The sequence below is a fragment of the Ammospiza caudacuta genome, chromosome 3, assembly GCF_027887145.1.
Source record: "Ammospiza caudacuta isolate bAmmCau1 chromosome 3, bAmmCau1.pri, whole genome shotgun sequence".
NCBI lineage: Eukaryota > Metazoa > Chordata > Aves > Passeriformes > Passerellidae > Ammospiza > Ammospiza caudacuta.
Window position 1 is genome coordinate 63,484,454 of NC_080595.1, and position 15,616 is coordinate 63,500,069.

At 37.9% G+C, this 15,616-nt stretch overlaps 1 protein-coding gene across 4 annotated transcripts in view; it reads right to left on the reverse strand.

Annotated features, from left to right (window-relative positions):
- Nucleotides 1-15,616, reverse strand: part of L3MBTL3 (L3MBTL histone methyl-lysine binding protein 3) — a 77,851-nt gene that overhangs the window by 40,206 nt on the left and 22,029 nt on the right. For all 4 annotated transcript variants that reach the window (XM_058800793.1, XM_058800792.1, XM_058800791.1 and 1 more), the window contains exons 3-10: nt 14,867-14,978; nt 12,501-12,660; nt 11,381-11,519; nt 9,992-10,076; nt 7,756-7,847; nt 5,168-5,272; nt 3,700-3,835; nt 157-248 (exon numbers count right to left, since the gene is read on the reverse strand). In XM_058800793.1, coding sequence (XP_058656776.1) covers nt 157-248; nt 3,700-3,835; nt 5,168-5,272; nt 7,756-7,847; nt 9,992-10,076; nt 11,381-11,519; nt 12,501-12,660; nt 14,867-14,978 — 921 coding nt within the window. The remainder of the gene's footprint in view (nt 1-156; nt 249-3,699; nt 3,836-5,167; nt 5,273-7,755; nt 7,848-9,991; nt 10,077-11,380; nt 11,520-12,500; nt 12,661-14,866; nt 14,979-15,616) is intronic.

A 15,616-nucleotide genomic window follows, 5' to 3' on the forward strand; every position in this document is an offset into this window, starting at 1 on the left:
AGCTGTGCAGTGGAGGATGTTAGAATGTTATTCATTTTGCTGTAAACACTTTTGTTTTAGATTTCAGACTCAAGTCTGCCATCACTGAAATGTGCTATGAGTCTCTACCACACACAAGCATGCTCACAACTACACAAGTAACAAGTGAGTACTTACTGCATTCTGGTTTTCAAACAGTGATTTAGGAGCAGCTTGAGCCCTGCATGCCTTTAAGTAGGAGGGCCAGCTGAATTCTTCTTCCTTATATCCTAAATGAGAGTTGTAAAAGAAGGGCAAGAAATTATGGTCATGAGACATGCATATCAGTCAGAGACAAATTTTATAGTTTTATCTTCTTCCCTTTGAATGAACGTCTCCAAAAAGCACAGCCTAAAAGTCATTTCTTTGTCTCTCCCAAAGAAAACCTCACCTTACCACCACCTGTCAGCCTCACAGGTACCACCTAACTTCCCTTTGCTGGTCTCACTGTCACACACACAGAGCCAACAAGTGTTCTCCAGCTGCTTTTCACTCTGCTGCTTTTACTTCAGAATCAGTAAAAGACCTACAGATCCCAAAGTTCTTCCCACTGTGCCAGTCAGTCCAAGAAAAAAAATATCCCTCCTCCTCCAGACTTCACCAAATTACATCATCAGGCTATCACTAACAGCATCATCACTACTAGCTTTAAAACAACCCCTCTAGGTTATATCCAAACAGTTGCTTGCACTATCAATGCCTCAGGACCCCTTCTCAATTTACAGTATAAACTGTCCCCTGCATGGACATTATACATTTTTTATTCTGTGTATACAACATTTGAAAAGAAATCTATTTCTGTTAATGTTTAGTGAAAAAAATTACAAATAATTCATAATATATTGAACTGCATAAAATAATCTTCAAAATACCATTTGTAGTTCTAATCTAAAAAACAATGCTAGGAGTTGGAAGCAAATACATTTCCCCCTTTATTTTTTCTGTTATGGAACAGTTGCAGAAAAATCTCTTTTAGTCAATATGTTACAACCCAGTAAAGTAAGACCAAAACCACAACAAATTTCAGTGAGTGACTGCCTTTACTGAAATGTGTCACCTCTTAACTACTTGAAGTATAACTCAAATACACCAGAGACAATTGCTTTGTTTAATCTTCTCATATTATAGCCTTCTCATATTCTCATATTATCCCAGGAACCGCAAATTTAAAACCTTCACCTTCTCCGCATTGAGCTTTCTCACTTTTCATTTTAAATAGTACTTAGCATAAATTAACCTACAAGTCCAAACAAAATACTTGTCTTATCCTCCAATTGTCTGTTTTCTTGATACACTACAGCAGTGTGTCAAGCTTTAAAACCATTTTTATGTTGTATGTATATTATATTTCAAATGTATGTATGTTATATTTCAAATGCTGTATCATTTGAAACCATTTTTAAAGCAATACAGTATTTAGGCTTTCCATTTTTGCTTTGTAATTCTAGAGAGCATTCAAACCTAAGTCCAAGCTCACAGAAGACAAGAAGGGATCAGTTACTGGGACTAGGACAAAGCCCATGGAAAAAAAAAATTGTTTTAGTAAGCTGTGAAACTGTTTCTGGGCAGTGTGGGTCTTCCTGTCACCAAATGAGAAAGGGAGATCTTAAGCTCCTAGCTCATCTCTCATAACAAGACCAAAGGTCAATTTGATTTATTCACTGCAGATCAGATCAGTTGTAGGAATGTGTCCCAGTCAATGCAATTTTTACATGCATATATATACATGTACATCCATTCTCTTGCTGCAGATTTTGCCTGTGTGAGATAAAAAAGTGCCCTCTTCTACACAAAATGAACAGTGCCCTGACCACTATCTTTTTTAATTTCTGTGAAATCTAGTTTGATTTTGCCTCTTAGCTCTCCTATATCTGCTGGAAGCCCAGAGTAGCTGCCTGTTGCCTCCCATCCCATCACAAGACCTGTCCTGCCCAGCAGCACTAAGAGTTACCCATCCTTTCCATTTTAATAAACATGGATAGAAATACATTTCAGAAAACATGTAAATAATTTTCTTCCTGTCTCACGTCCCTCACTCCCCACCCCCTGCCCCCCAAGTCAGACCACCAGGTTCCAAATTGCTTAGGGTTTATTCTGTGAAGGTCATAAATTTGTATTTTAGCTGGAAAATTAAAGGCTACTGACACAAACCTTTGAGTTCTTCTCTGGGGTGCTATTTTATATAAATACTCTGTCGTATGCCATAACTCTCATTGGCTTTAGCATCTGTAAAATTTGCAATGGGCACTACAGAAATCATTATTAAAATGTCATAACACAGCAAAATAAACCAATCTGTCCAATCCAATTAAAATAGAACCTACAACTGGCATATTATCCTTCCCCTTGGAAAAGCAGAACCCCACAAAGTTCTTCCAGGGGCAGTCATTCATGGTTAACAAAAGATTTCTAAACCAGGCATGTAAGATTAAAAGGTGACAAATCCTTGTCATAGATACAAAACTTACTAACCACACTGTAATAGCATCAGGAAGGCTCTAACTGGGAACTACCCATTTGCTACATACAAGTTATTACATCAGCAAAGGCCAGCCTTCTAAGAAATTCTTATTTATGTTCAAGGAATTGCTATTTCTACACAGCCAGTTGTGCAGAACTGTGTCCCAAGACAAGCAGCACCCTGTGGCCAGAGTGGGGCTTGCAGAGCACTCAGAGGAGCAGCTCATGCCCCTCAAGGCTCACACAAAGAAATGCCATCCTCTCACACTGGCAGGCCCCATGCCCCTACACTCCCAGTGGCTTTACTGTCACTTTTCCACACCTGAGCCCTTACATCTACAGTTTCGTAATTCTCTGCAAGCACATCCTCTTCAATCTGTGCACTCCTCATTTTCCAGCCCCTCTAAACCACATTATGCTACCCTCACTGTGTATGGCAAAATGGCACATTCACTTACATCTCACTTTTCAGACTTCAGGACTTGCTCCTTTCATCCCCACATACTCCCTCCATATTCCAAAAGGACCACATTTATCTATTTTTCATAGTACAGTTCAGTACATATACCCTCCAATTGCCAAAAGAAGTTACACAATGTGAAATGGAAGTAAACTATGCAAGTAAATTACACCCATTTCAATACCTGTGTACCATTTACATAATCCATGTACAAATTACACTTTCAGGCTTGCAGTCTTACCTTTTTTTCTCCCCATTGATCTGTTCATTCCTCTTTTTGTCTCTATTTCAGACTTAAAGACTATGCTATTTCCACAAAGATTATTAGCCTGTACCAACATTTGTACAATAACAGTGATCACTATGCAGTAGCAAAAATGTCCTAAGACCTTCCACTAAAGGATCCTCAGCAGCCTGTGAGACCTCAGTTTAAGCATATAATATGTCACCAGTATGCTGCCATTTTCCTTGCAATAAGCTGGGGTCTAGGCTTGCTGATCAGTTTTTTTCTTTTCCTAATGCCTTATGGATGACTCTTATGGCCCATTTTCTTTTCTTGGTTTCTCTGAATTTCCACTGAATAAAAGGGGCATGCTTTCGAACCTGAAATTCTAGGCAAAATATGCATTTAATTTGCCATTTTGAAGTACTCTTGACTAAACAAACTAAAACATTTCTGGCAAAAAAAAATATTACAGCATTACACAGGTACTCTCAATCTCAGAACTGTGTAAGACACAGAGATTTAAACTAAGAAATACCTTTAGGTGGATGAAGCTTGTGACCTGTTTTTTCACACCATCCAACAGGATGAATGTCGGAAGAATCAGCATTCACCCAGAAATCATAACAATCTGGGTATCCATCAAAATGTAGTCTTACTCTGTAGCCACAAACCTAAAAGCAAGAATTGACAACATACAACACTAAGACCTTTGCCCTACACATAACCACTTCCATTCAATATTATGTATAATTACTGTATGTTTTCAGTCAGCTTTTTACTTCTGCCCAATCCAGCACTGGATTAATAAATTCATTTGATAAAAAGGAGAGAATTAAAAGGCAAAGCTATTCTCAGTCTGAGTGCCTCCTCTTCTGGTCAAAAGAATTTAACTAAAAGCTGGCTATTGCCAGTAGTGCTCAAAAATTTGACAATGGTTCCAACCCAGCATCAAAGTAAAACATAAGCCCTACAGAAGAGTGTGAATACATCTGATGCAACCAAGGACATAGTGCAGATAATGAGGTTCTCAAGCTATCCTGATTAACTGATATGCAAGGGAGCAGTGAACAATAAGTATGTTCAAAAGGCTCTCCAGAGAGATACTGAAATCTGTTTAAGTAAAGATGAGAAGTCAGTGGAGGTATTCCCCAGAACTTCATTATTCCATGAAGTAATAAGTCAACTACTGAGAAGAGAAGAAAAATAGGACACAACCCTGTCTTTGTACGGAAGGTCTCCACATCTCCCTGAGTGCCAAATGCCATAAATTTACTGCAGCCATCAGTGAAAAATCTCAACATCAACCCTATTTTATATTTAATTTGTACTCTGACATAACTTCCAGTTTCCCCACTTTAGTTCACAAATGAAATCCAAAAATCCTTTAAAACTATCCAAAAATTTAAGTAAGGTATGCTTGAAAGATATTCAAAAGATGCTTGAGAGGCAGGTTATCTACTGAAAGCAAAGAAGCTGTTAATCAGAGAAACTATATCATGAACCACATCAAAAAGAAAAACTGGGTTTATATTTCATGAAAACTTGCACAGGTTGCCAATACAGGCAGTTTCTGTGGCAATCAGCGTGAGAAAGTTGTAGCACAACAGCAACATGAGAAACTTTTAGTATTTGTATCAGTGAATGGAGCAACTGCAAATACTATCAAACTTCTATAAAACTGCTGTGTATGAGTTGTCATGTTTGTTTTCTATTTATTTTTCCTTTTAAATACAAACTACAGGATTACAGATAAAACCACATATTATCCAACTAGTCTAACACTGTTTTCTGTAGCTGTGTATGTTAAATATATGTACTGCTGCATTGACACTGGATATATTCCTTACATGCCTATCAGGCAGAAATAATACAGCATTCTTAATTTAAAAATCATCTTCCTACATATAGTTTCTGTCTGCCTGTTAGGTAAGAGTGAGGGTTTTCAGCTGCTGCTGTTTCATTTCAGACTCTGCCACAACCCAGCACTGTGGCTGCTTGCTTACCTCAGCCACTGTGAGAACACAGTAGATGGACTGGTGCTCAGGATCCACACCCTCCAGCTTCATCCCTACCTTGAATCCATTCTTGTTGTATGGGAAAGACTGATACTGCAATGGAAAAGAACAGTTTCAATACTTCTGAGAGTATACCAGAGAAAGACACAATATCTTTATAAGGAATAGAGCAATCATTATTTATTATTCATGTTTCTGAAGGAACTAAAAAATCACTTTATGTTTTGCATTTTCAAAAATGTGGAGAGGAAAAGAGAAATTGATGATTGTTTGAAAAACATAATGACTTGAAACTTGAGAGTATGTAAGAAAATTAGGAAGAATTAGCAAGAGTCAAGGGAAAGATGACACCATTTGTCTTCAACTTTTTTCACTAATTGACAGTAAAATATCTTAGCAATTTAATTATTCGGTTTTCAGACTGCACAGAGACACCTTCCTGGTGGACATTATTCCTGTAATAATCACAACAATGACTCTGTTTTGCCTTTTTGGTTCCACATCTCAGACCATGAAAGATGAACTGAAAGGCAGAAATATTGAACACTGTTTGTATGTAGAGATGGCCTATTTGCTGTCCTTTATATGCTGAGTCCACACTATGTAGTCTTCCAGGAGAATTTCTACATCACAGGAAGATGACTACCTGTACATCACATTACAATGAACCCAGAAGAATATCTGTCAAAAAACAGAAAGTGAAAATGAGGCTAAGCAGGATGGATCAACCACCTTTTCAACCAGCAGGCATCATCATCCCTCTGGTAAAGAGGATGGAAGGTAGCAGATATTAAGGTTAAATTGGAGGAAATATCAGTAAAATGAGTAACCAAAACTGAAGACAGTTCCCCACAGGTTAGAAAATTCAAAAAACAGTCAGTTTTATGTTACAGAAAAAAAACCACAGGAAAAGCATCTTAATTGTTCCCTTTTCCTTCTGTTTCTGTCTAGGAGACACATGTTCCTGAGTCAACTGCAGTACTCTGCAGCCAAAGGGAAGAGAAGGGTACCAAGGGAGATACTCAGAGAGGTATCACCTACTTGGAAGGAAGGGAAACCTTGTGAGACACAGCTTAGAAATCACTCCAAGGTCTAAGGAAATGGCAAGGACCCTCAATCATCCTGACCATTCCTAACTAAGGGTACAAAACAACCCAGTGAGAAGTTCTGCTTCTGAAATGGTAAAATAAAAAGAAAAAAAGTAATTCTCAAAATCCAAACGGAAATCAAGGATTCATGATTGGTTGTGATGTTTGGTTTGGGCTTTTTTTAAATCTATCTGTTTTTGTGGCTTGCTTGTTCATCTGCAAAATGGAGAAAAATTACCTGGCCAATTCTGAGTGTTATTAAGAATTCTCTTTCTGCTACAGGCTTTAAATACTGCACACTAAATCCAGCATTACCCAGGGGCTAAAAACTTTGAAATAAAATACTAAATTAAGATGCAATGGATGAGAAAGGTACAATGTGAAGGAAACATCACATAACTCCAGACTTTAGCACCATGTGCAGTGCCCTGTAAAACCTTTGTACTGCTACAGCATTTCATGGACCTTTAGAGAGGCAGAGCAATGCTTTGTAAATCTGCCTTCCCACCAGGGCACTCTTTAGATTGTTTTCTTGCTAATTTTTGAACCAGTATATAGCACTATCTTCACAACTGAAGACAGTCAGGGGACTGTTGCTCTTGCACCTACCAATCTATGGATTCTGTAAACCTAAATCCCAGTTCTTCACTTTTCTCACTCAATAGCAACTAAAATACCCATTAAAGACCAGCATCACATGGCATGTGTAAGCTGAAAACTAATTCCCACAGAGAAGATTTAACAGCTGAAGTATGAAGCATACAGAAAGAAATGGATGCAAGAAACAGAAAAGTAAGAACAGAATTATCAGAAAAAAAAACAACATATAGCAGGAGTACAGCAGCTGAGACATGTTCATGTTTCACCAGCTTTTGCAAGGGAAGATAACAGCACAGAAATCCTGTGGATTTGGATACAGAGCTCTCTTCCAAGCAAGAGAGGTGGCACTAATAAAAGCACTGGAATGACAAAGCATAGCAGGAAAAGGACAAGCAGGACATGATGATGTGACATCCAATCAGATGACAAGCAAAAGGAGAACAAGACAAAGTAGTATCTGATGTAGTAACAAAATATAATGTCAGCAGAAGCTGAAGAAACGACAGGTAATATAATCAAAGCAACAAGACAAAAGATGACCTTTGTACCACCTTTCTAAACATATTTGAAGAAAATTATATGGCATGAAAAAGTGTGGGCATGTATCACATTTTTTAGCTTCAGAGACTAGAAGGAATGGCTAAAACAGCAGATTTTGGAAGAGCATCTGCTTTCTGCAGTCTGATTTGACAGCATTCATCTACAACAACAGAATTCTCTGAAAAAACAGAGAGATAATTGCTTTCATAATTGCTGATGGACACAGTATTGTTTTCATCATGCAGGTTTTCCAGAGAAAAGAATAAAATCTTCAAATTATTTTTTGTTTATTGATTTCCTAGGAATTTCATGATCTTAGGTGGTTGACTTAAATTTCAAAGGTCATACCTCCTTAAAAAGCTTAGTAGGCACTGCAATGGCCCTTTCTTCCTCCAGATAGGATGCCCAACACCATGCTTGCCTTCCTTTAGAGGGTACAGCTATAAAGAAGCATAAAACAGGGAAATAATTCTGTAACTGTTAATATCTCAAGAAAAAAAAATCCACAACACAAGTTCATAATATTCTTGAATTTACATTTTATGAAATGCACTCATGGTGTTGTTCAGAACTTATTTCAGAAAAAGAAGTTCTGTAGGCTGAAAGGCACCAGGAACATGAAGGTTCCTGGTTTGTCCAGAAACAGTTCCAGTAGCTCAAACCTTGATTAATAACAAGAAAAACCTCCTTCAGGTGACAAGAACAACTTACAAAGTCTTGCTCCAACACGTTTTTCCTATTGCTCCTAAGAAACATTAAGATATACAATTTGCAAATGTGTAAAAAGATGAGTTCAAATCACAAAATAGCTCAGTATTTTAAGGGATTTCTTTTTCCCCCATGTCCTTCTTTAACTGGAAAGCCTTTTCAAGTGGATACTGCTCATAGTAAGTTGTTTAATCAGGCTTGAAAGACTCCACTCTTTAACAGTATTCAGACTGTTTCTCACCTACTCCATCACTTTGTAGTTTGATGGTTTTGGGTAGAAAGGCAGTGATTTAACAGTATTTTCTGCAAGTCTTCAGAACTGTCACCAGTGCTTCTTTTCCTCAGGATGTCATTAGCATATGAGAGAAACCTCCAGTTTCAGGTTTGTTCACACAGTGTGAACACTTGCACAGTAATTGCAATACTGCTTACAGTCCATCTTAATGATGGCTACAGTCACAGTTTTCAGGCCTCAAAAATAAGTCACTACCTGCACAATAGCAATAGCCAGGAACTTCAAGAACAGATGACCATGTATGTATCTACTTTCATACACCTCTACTCTGCTCTACTGATCTCCACCTAAAATGCCTCCTCTGCACAGGCAGCTTAGCATTTCAGACCATAAGCTCACACTGTCAGAAGGATTCATCACAGTCCACACTGTGATTCTGGCTTGATCCAGACTGTGGGCTACTCACAGGAAAAATAAATCCTTTAAGTAACAGTCTGGCTTAGCATTTTTATGATTAAAACATGAACCATAACAATAGTAATGCCAAACTCTCCTGAAGAAAGCTTACAAAAATGTAACCAAAAGATAATAAATTTTAGAGTGATAGTAATCGCTTAACACTACTAGACCACATTAATTTTATTTGGGATTTACCCAGTTTTCATCTATTCCATTAAAGAAATTAATTGCACTTGGTTCTGAATACAAATTGGTCTTTGATACCAGTTTATACTTTTATATTGATACCCAAATAAAAATTAAAAAAAAAAAACACCTGACAGAAGAAATTTGTAAATCATTCTGTCAGTGGGCAGCAGTGATTTCCACAAAGCATCAGCTTTGTCCCTGTGTCTCACACACTTCTTATCTCTTCAGCCTTAGAAGCAACTGTAGAAACATTTCAGACGTGATTCTATTTTGGGAGGGGGATCTTTCATAACATTTATTGTTACATCTAGTTCATCTGCCTGGTGTACATCAGAGCTAACTGGAGTTCTGTGTTGATTAGTGGCCTGGCAACCTCTGTTAATGTCTCCCCATCTACCATAAGACGCACTCTGGAGGGCAACATGTAGGTCTGTGGTTGGTGTACCACTGAGGTATAATAGCAGCTGATTCTCCCATTCTTCCTAAAACTATCTATCATACAAATAGCTTGAAAGAACAGCACTCATTTTAAATATGTTTTATTATGTTGCTTGATGCAGTATATGTCCCTTTGGATTGATTATAGCAATTATTCCTAAACAGTTCCATAAACGTGTCTATTTCCAGCACATAATGAAGATGCAAAATTGATCCCCAAGGAAACAAAAGTAAACTTTCACTTCTGCTTGATACATGTCTTTCAGCATCTGGGAACTCAATGGAGCTGATTCCCTCTAATACTGGCACTATTTAGAGGGATCAAAAGAAAAAACCTAAAATGCACATTAGTTGCATTTACACTCACCAGATCCTCCCCCATGCTGCCTTAAAATTTAATTGCTGTAAATAACACTGTCACTGTCTTTTTACAGTAATGAAAAAAAATCAATAGGGAATATAAATTTTGTGAAACAATGCTGGCAATCCACAATAAGATATGGCTATTACCTGAAGAATTGATGGTTGAGATTTTTGTTCCATAATATAACTTACTTTGTTTCAAAACTGTTACGTCCCCTTTTCTTTTTCTCCTGGCTCTCTGTGAGACTCTCAAGATCCTTCCTTCAGGTTTGTCCTCCTAAATTAGAAAGAGAAAAAAAAAATAGTACAGTAAGCTCATTAGCTTAGAAGTCTAGTATGATAAAAGTTGAGATACTGAATTTTAAACTGTGACTTCATTTAAATGGTTATTCACCCAGCTCTCTCCTACCTCAAACAAACGTGCAGATGTCTCATAGAAGCAAAGTGAGCCATCAGTGACAAATCACTGCAAACACAGTGAAAATGGCAGGCAGAATGGCTCTCACCACTTGGCACTCAGCCAGCCTTGCCTGACCCAGAGACCACGAAGCCTTCAGCAGACCCCGCTGAGACGCTGATAAATAACAGTATCTTTGGCATCTTCATGCCTCCAAAATAATGTAAAAGAGAACCTCACACAGTTTTAATCTGTTTTTTTCCCCCAAACGTTCAATTGCTTTATTAAATACAAAATGGCATTGTGATCCTTTCAATTTTTCTCACTGTTTTTGTATTAACAGTTTTGTGAGCATCTGAGCAGATGAGCAGAGTAAGTACTCATCTAGGAGGGCAGATGCATGGAGACAAAGAAGGTATCCCCTGAGTTTTGCCTAAGATACTGCTACACAGAGAGCTGCAAATTCCCTCCTGACAACTCTAAGTGTCTTCATCCTTTTGACAATTCTGTAGTTGCAGAATCTACCCTTCTCCCTGAAAACTGTGCTACCCCCAGGAGTGTGACAGCTATTAGGAAGAAAACACATACTACAAGAAACAAGCATTATGGGAAGGTACTGTGGGGTAAGTTTTTTCTAAAATTAAGAATAATTCCAAAAGGAAAAGAAAATAAAAGGAGCCCCAAAGCAAATTACACTGCCACACAAAAGCAGAACAAGTTTTGGGATATGATTTTAAAAGGCAAATTACACAAAGAAAATCCAAAGTATTCCCTTCTTAACTGTAGTATAGCTTTCTTTGTAAATAAATTAGTGGTCTATAGTTATTTATTCATGTGTAGAATGACAAAGTAACAGGATTGTTGGGAAATATGTACTCCTGTTTTTCCATGCTGAAGACATGGCAAGTAAACATTAGCATAATTTTTCCTTTGAATTCTTTTTGTTCTGTTCTTAAAAAAGCAGGGAAAAGAGACCAAAACTAGCTTTTATCAATTCATTGTCAATAATTACAATTTACTGCTGAGGCATAATTAAATTGGCAAACGAAACAACCACTTATTGTGGCTCTGACAGAGTGATGAAGTCTCTCCTCTTTGTGGGCTGATGGAGCTACTGACATTGCAACAGAAGGCAAAACTCCCACCCAAATACTTGCAGGAATGGGTTTATGATGCACACTAACAATTTCATCTGGATTCTCCTTCTTCTCCCCATTATCCCTTGACTCTTCTTTGAGAGGTACTTTTGCTTTTCTTTTCCGAATGCCTTTAGAATCATCTTCCCCGTTGCATTCCATGCTGGGATTTTCCTCCTTTGGTTCTCTATCACAGAAGTAACACAATGACACAAAGCCAATATTATTTCAATTCTTGTATTCATAAAACAAGTAAAAAAGCAAGTAAATGTGTGGGTCCCATAGTATTACACCAAATATATTCTTAGAAATACTACTGAAAATTAAGTCTGTCAAAATAATTATTCTGAGAGACACACAATAGCAACTGTAAAAGGAAAGCTGTCAGCTTCTGCTGAACAAGTTTTACATGTTTTAAACAGTGTGTCTTTTTTCATGTACCATCAAGTCTCCCAGAGAAGCAAACTGTGAAATGTTTAGGACTGCAGGGCAGTTTAGAGAGAGGAAGGCAAAGGTAATTGTTAAGTCTGACAAATCCAATTGGAGAAAGCTGGTATGTGACTGTACAAATTGCTAAACAAGAAATCAGAACAGGAAACTTTGAAGCAATTAGCTAAAAAGCAGGAAAATGTACAAAATCATAAATGTTTAAAACTGCCGTATGCAATACAGAATGGACACACTAACACAAACATGCTTTTATGATGAGATGAAATGCACTAACTGAAAAAGAGGAGCTGAGAAACTGCAGTATGCTCATGTTTTCACTCACTGTCAACTATAAAACAGCTCTTGCACTTAATTATAATTAACTTACCACCCCAACCATCTCATTACTGATTATCTTAATTCCAATGACTGAAACAGGGTGGGAGTCTGACACTGATTCATGCATCCCATAGACTGTTTTACTGCTTGCATCTGACAGCAGAACACAGCACATTGAGTAAAAAAGACTGCCTTCAATGTCAGTGTTAGACAAAACCAAATGTTGTTAAGGCATTTACACAAAAAAACAGTGAAAGAACATTATAAACCAATGGTGACACTGAAACTTGTCTGCTTAATACCTCCCTCTGCCCCATCATGAACATTTTATCCCACCACTTCACTCTCATGCTGCATTTATGCCAAATTCTTTGCTTCTATGCTTTGTTATAGTACCTACTTGTTTTTTACTTGCTGGGCACATTTCTGGCTGCAAAATTTCCCTTCAGGAACAAATTCTTCTATGGTACCATAGCGGTAACAGTTTTCACAGAAAACAAGTCCATCCACTTTTGCAGTTTCCTTCAACCTTGTGGGGATCCCTGTCTTTTCTGAAAAGGCTGCACAATGACAAAAGTTAACTTCACTTCGGCAGAGGTGATACATTCCCAAATATCCTTAGCAGGCCTTGCCAAGCAAAGAGAAAAACATCAGCCACACCACTCTTGTCAGAATGAAGAACTAGGAATTAGTGTTTGTTTGAGGTCCAGATTGCTGACAAGCAAGTTAGGTTTTCACACTGCAAGAGGAGAGAGGAACCCACTGTTCTATGGTTCTGTCACAGCTTGATGTGGCTGCTTGTGGAAGGACTGAATTTTGTGACAGGCACTGACTGCTCACAGAGTCACTGTTTAGAATCTATGACTGTTCATCATCACTGTTTAGAATCCATGACCTCATTTCTTGCTGATATGCCTATACCTAAATTTGGGAGAAAAGGGTTGGGGTAAGTTATCTTTTCATTAGTCAAAATTATTTCTGGAAGCAAACTGCTGACTACACTCTGCAGTCTCTAGCAGCAGCTACTGCTCAACCTGCCTGGGGTCCACCAGAAGTGAAACATCACTCACCCTGTAACAAAGCAATCTCCAAATACCAAGTTACTCACTGATCCTAAGCTGCAATTTCCCCACAACAGGCATAGAGCCTAGGAGAAGCTGTATGCAGGAGAGAGTGCAGTTACTTTCCCCCACAAGCAAGTATGAAGCACTGTCAAGTACTCCAGCCTCTAGAGCAGGTTGTTGTCTTTGTACCTCCCCAAAAGACTAATTTCAAGTCATAGACTATTTATGTTGCTTAAGCACTGTACTGTCTTTAAAAGCAGAGTCAAATGAACTTTTGCATGCAGGCTATCTCCCCCAGAAGAATATATAATGTATGTTATATTTACACACCAGCATCATAAGTGGCTCAAAACAACTATTTATTCTCACAGCAGAAAATTTCAGCAGTGATTTTACTTTTGGGAAGCCCTAAATTAATCAAGGATGGTGTAAGGTAGCAGCAGAAGGCTTATTCTTTATGTCTGTATGTCCATGACCAGTTCAATTCAGTAGAAACACAAGTTTGTGTTGAGGTTTGTCAGAGTGGAGGGGATGCAGCTGTGTGCTTTGCTGTAACTGATCTCTCAGTCTAAGCAGAGAATCTGTTGTGCTACTACACTCTCACAATGATGCTACTCTCATCACAGATTTGAAACCTGAATTAACTATCACTGCCCTGCTACAGAACACACTAACAGTGATCTGCAGCTTCAGACCTCGGGGGTCCCAAACCACTTTCCTACCAGTGTAAATGTCCCACATGACAACTATGAACTCACCGTGAGGGAGCAGCAAAGGAAAGCTCTCACTGACTTCTCATGCTTATAGGGAAGATTATGAAACAAAAATTGTGATGTCTGCTTTTCAAAGGACTTGCAGAATACATATTTTAAAAGAAAGTTGATCAAATGTAATACCAACAAGGAAAAAAAACTAGGTGGTTGTAAATAATCACAAAACCAGTTGTGATATTCTCTTTCACGCTACTCCATCATTACTGGAGTCAGTGTAAAAAGATTGCAGCAATTTATGACCATGTAAACCAACTTTCTTTGAACAAAACAGGTGTTTCTTACTTCAGAATTTTAAATCCAGGAAACACTTAATCTGGTAGATAGATACTACAACTCTAAGAATTTCACCATTCAAGATAAACATTACCTGTTACTCCAGACTGATTTTAATGCTGTAAAAAAGCATAGTTGTCAGGAGCAAGGCATCTGTGGGGGTACACACTGCACATCTAACACTGACATGGGTGGTGGCAGCTGTGCTGCCCATACCAAGGCAGTTTGCAGTGCACAAATCAGCTCTAGGCTGTTAGCAAAGTCCATGGGCAGTCTGGGAGAACCAGCTCAACAAAAAATTCAATAACTTAAAATTTTAAATTCTCAATAATTAAAATTTACTATTTTGCAAATTAAACAGAGGGAACATACCAAATCTAAATTTAGAGAAAATTACTGTAAGGAAAAAAATGTGTCTGTAATTGAACTTCAGATGTTTAACAGTGGAATTATTTGCTTTCAACTTGAAATTAATTTATTTTCATACTAATTTACATCCCAAGAAACAGGTTACTTCATCAGAGACACTTTGTCCATTAAGGCAAGTAAATTGTTTGGGTTTTTTTTTTTCACTTTGGATGCAAGCTTTAAGGCAAGTTGATGCATTAAAGAAACTACAGTCTATCACAGAAAATGTTTACTGTTTCTTAACTGACCTTCTTGAGCAGTTGGAACCATCCAGGTTGTGGTAGCAGTTGCCTTTTTAACACTTTCCATCTCAGTTTCATCTGTAATTACTTCCAGGGCCCCAAATTCATTGACTCTAAACTGTAAGAAAAAATAAATGGCAGAGAGCATAGTAAAAATTTACTGGAAGTCTCTTGAAGTATCTGCTATTCAAAATAGTTTTTACATGGTGTCCTCATCACATTGCCTATTTTCTATGTGTTTCTGCTTATCCCCATGGAATTCAAAACAAGCCGTTCTTGTTTTGATCAAGCCAAATGTGCATTCATTTTGATATCTATAAATATTAATTTGCAATAGATACTGATACAGATGCCTCCAATATCTAACTTACAGACACATATTAAAAAAAAATAAAACAGTAACAGAAATTCATGGGAACAACCCCATACCATATGTTTTTCACTGCTAGCAAAATAACACACTCCAGACACCGAGTATTCTTTCTGAGGACAAGGGAGCTGAATGAACATCACACACCAAATGCTTCACAGAGTACAGAAATTTCAGCATCCCCTGAAAACACAGTACTTCTCCACTAAAAAGCACACATAAACAAACATCTCAAGGCAGTTTATGAGGTGTTTAATTACACGCTGAATGTGATATTACTGTCAGCCAGACGCACGGCTCAACAATGCCCCACATGCTGTGCTTACACTGGAGCACTGCGAGTTACAGCCGTCCTGCTGCCAGAAGAAAAGTTTCTTCCCAATGCT